The 3546-nt window shown below is 62.6% G+C and overlaps 1 protein-coding gene across 1 annotated transcript; it reads left to right on the top strand.

Annotated features, from left to right (window-relative positions):
* The first annotated feature begins 540 nt into the window (after positions 1-540).
* On the top strand, positions 541-2119 carry GSX1 (GS homeobox 1). Its single transcript, XM_015852080.3, has 2 exons — positions 541-993; positions 1198-2119. The coding sequence occupies exons 1-2, from the start codon at positions 606-608 to the stop codon at positions 1551-1553; spliced, it is 744 nt and encodes a 247-aa protein (XP_015707566.1). The 5' UTR covers positions 541-605; the 3' UTR covers positions 1554-2119.
* Positions 2120-3546: the final 1427 nt, after the last annotated feature.

The raw sequence follows: 3546 nt of genomic DNA, 5'->3' as shown, positions 1-3546 counted from the left end.
GGGGAGCAAAACACACCCCGATGAGTCCTATTTCTTATCTAGTGTCTCTCCTTCACCCCCCTAACCCTTCGGCCTCAAAAAGCCGTTTTGCCGGCGGTGCCCGGAACGCTGCGCGGCGCACGGTGCAGTCACTGGGAGCGGGCAGGGGCCGTGCGGGAGCCCGGCGGTGCCACAGGTGGGAGAGGAGCCGGAGAGCGGCGGGGGAGCGGAGCGGCAGGCAAATAACCGAGGGGGAGCGGGCTGAGAGCTGGGCTGAAAGAGAAGGAGAGCGATAAAGAGAAAGAAAAGAATATTAAATCGCGAGAGAATGAGAAAATAACCCCGCCAAAGGGAGAGGAGGGGAGAGGCCGCCTGCTACGGCGTGGGTGGGGTCGACAAGAATAGAGTACATTATGCAGTTCATTTAGTTAACAAGGGAAATAATGAGGGAGCGTGCGGCGTGAATGCCAAGAGAAGCGGCACAGAAAGCCCATTGAGCGCCCGGCGCCGCCATCACATGGCGCTGCCGCTATTTAAGGCGGGCGGGCGCCGTTCAGCACCACTCGGGCTGGCCAGCGGCGCTGCGCGGGGGTTGCGCGGGCGCTGCGCGGGGGCTGCGCGGGGCCATGCCGCGCTCCTTCCTCGTGGACTCGCTGGTGCTGCGGGAGGCGGGCGAGAAGAAGGGCGAGAGCAGCCCCCCGCCGCCGCTCTTCCCCTACGCCGTGCACCCCTCGCACCCGCTGCCCGGACTGCCGGCCGGCTCCTGCCACGCGCGCAAAGCCGGCTTGCTGTGCGTGTGCCCGCTGTGCGTCACCGCCTCGCAGCTGCACCCTCCGCCGCCCGCTATCCCCCTGCTCAAGGCCTCCTTCCCCCCTTTCGGCTCCCAGTACTGCCACCCGCCCCTCGGCCGCCAGCAGCACTCCGTGTCCGCCGTCAGCGTGGGGCACGGCCCGGCGCTCTACCAGGGCGCCTACCCGCTGCCCGACCCCCGGCAGTTCCACTGCATCTCCGTGGGTAAGGGGCACGCGTGGGCGCCGCATGCAGAGGGAGGCGGGGGGATGGCTAGAGGATGGGGGCTCGACGGGGCGAACGGGCGCCGCGTCCCGCTGGGTGCGCGGGGATGCGGGAGGGAAGAAGAGGGAGGGGGGCGGCCCCCCGTGGTCTTCCTCGGGGAGTGCCGAGGGTGCGGTGGGTGCTGAGCTCCGCTCCGCTCTGCAGACAGTACGTCGAGCCAACTGCCCAGCAGCAAGAGGATGCGCACCGCCTTCACCAGCACGCAGCTCCTGGAGCTGGAGAGGGAGTTCGCCTCCAACATGTACCTCTCCCGGCTGCGGCGAATCGAGATCGCCACCTACCTGAACCTCTCCGAGAAGCAAGTGAAGATATGGTTCCAGAACCGCCGGGTCAAGCACAAGAAAGAAGGCAAAAGCGGCTCCCACCGGGGAGGGGGCCCCGGGCACAGCTGCAAATGCTCGGCCCTTTCCACCACCAAGTGCTCGGAGGACGACGAGGACTTGCGCATGTCTCCGTCCTCCTCGGGGAAGGACGACAGAGGCCTCGCCGCCACCCCCTGACCCCCGACTCCGCAGAGACTGTGCCGGGAGCAGAGGGGGGTCCGTGCAGCCGGATGATTTTGTACCGTTTTGTATAATCCGTGTCATTTACGAAAGACTTCCTCGCCTTTCCACACCCCCGGCCCATAGCGGCGGCCGTGTGGGCACCCCGATGCCAATAAGGCGCCCCCCGGGACCCCTGGCGTCCCACCTCGCGCTGTCCCACCTGAGGCCGTGGTTCCCCGCAGCCTCCGCGGGCAGAGCCGGACCGGAGAGCAGAGAGCCCAGAGCGGGGCGAGAGAGGGCGGCCGGGGAGGGTCGGGGCTGTTTGGGTTCTTGTCATAATATCGGCTTATTATTATTATTATTTTCTACCAAACTGTTCTCTCTTTTTTTGTTTGTTTTGTTTTGACACTGTCGTTGGTGGGCGCGCAGCTGTGGCTGTACGGCCCCGTCCCCGTCCCAATCAATCACCATCCCTCCCCGGGAGATATTTATTTATTTATTTATGTACGGAGAAATGATGATGGCGATGTTAATAATGACGATGATGGCAATAAAGGCTCCGCTGGTGGTTCATTTCCTTACACAGAGACGTCCGCTGCTGCGCTCCGGGTTCTGGTACCCCCCACCCCATACCCCGGGGCACCGTCTTTCCCCATCTCCGACGGACGGAGACCGGCACAGAGACGGGCACCGAGGCGGGCATCGGGAGTCGCCCTCAGCCTCCCGTGCGAACTGCTCTCCCATAGTCGAAGGTACGGGGTGCGGGGAACTCCCTGTCCGACACTCCTCCGCTTAGGAGAAAACTAGGGAATCTCCTCGCCAAGCCGCAGCCCGGCGGAGAGAACCGTCGAAAAATGAATGTTCCCCGCTGAAAAGCAGCCGAGAAGCGCCCGGTGACAAACGAGTGACAACGGCTGGGCAGCGGTGGCGGTGCTGCCCTTCCCCTGGACGTGATGGGAGGATCGGGCTCACCTCCGGGGTTCGGTGCCGTCTGGTCCCCGCTCCATGAGCGGAGGGAGCAGCTCCGTTCCGCTGAGCGCAGGAATGCGCTTCACTTGGGCTCATGGGGACGGGCTCTCAGATCGCCGGCTCTATGTCCCTCAGCCCGGGGCCGTGTGGAAGCGGTTCCGTTGTCTGGATGCCTCTAATCCCTACCAGGCCTTGGGTTTTCCCTGCCTGGAGATCCCTAACAATCCCCGCAGAAAGAGCCCATGAGGCTCGGCAGGTTGAGTGCAGCGCTGCTGCCAAGAGAGCCTCATGTCTCAGCCACCGAAGGGACACTTCACCCCCCTGTCCCGCTGTGGTGACCATGGCTGTAGGGTGCTGCAGGGGCCTTCCTGGGCAGTGTCTGCTCACTGCTGTTCTGAGAGTGCATAGCATCACTCTGTCTCCCTTCCCCTTGGCTGTTTATACATCTTTTTTTTTTTTTGTGGGTGAGGGATGAAAAATTCCCATGGGGTGAGGACCTGACCTCATTGCAGGAGGCAGTCAGCCTCATGCTGTCCTGGCCCCATAGTGTCCCCTGTTTGCCCTCCACAATGGCCCAACTCCAGCTTATGAACCCCTCAGCCAATTGGCTCAGCAGGACCCTGCAGCCCTTCCAGCCCTCACCCTACTCTCTGCACACATTAACCAGCCTTGTTTGGAAGAGTCATTGCAAAATGGAGACAGCAGCAATCCAGTGTGGGCTTACCAGGGGGCTGGCAAAGCAGTCAGCAAACATCCATGCATGGAGGCTTGTGCGTGCTCCTTGTGCCCCCCTGACATGGTTTGCAGCCAGCTGGCTGCCAGTGGAATGGGAAGAACACCAGCACTGGGCATTCAGTGTTGCTATTAAACTGCTATTGTGTCTGTGACGTGGAAACTCAGAACCCCCATTTGGCAGCACATCCCCACCAGCTCTCTGCTTCTCCCCAAGCACTGCAGGCACAGTGCGTGCAGGGTGCAACACTGTCCCCATGGGCACACACACAGCATGGGGAACGTGCACACACGTCTGCGTCCTTCA

This window comes from Coturnix japonica, chromosome 1 (genome assembly GCF_054131305.1).
Source record: "Coturnix japonica strain WE chromosome 1, WE-NBRP24, whole genome shotgun sequence".
NCBI lineage: Eukaryota > Metazoa > Chordata > Aves > Galliformes > Phasianidae > Coturnix > Coturnix japonica.
This window is presented reverse-complemented; position numbering and strand designations above follow the sequence as displayed.

Coding starts and splice junctions, on each gene's coding strand:
- GSX1 (XM_015852080.3), top strand. CDS start 606: ATGCCGCGCTCCTTCCTCGTGGACTCGCTGGTGCTGCGGGAGGCGGGC. Junction 994..1,197: donor GTTCCACTGCATCTCCGTGG/GTAAGGGGCACG, acceptor TCCGCTCTGCAG/ACAGTACGTCGAGCCAACTG.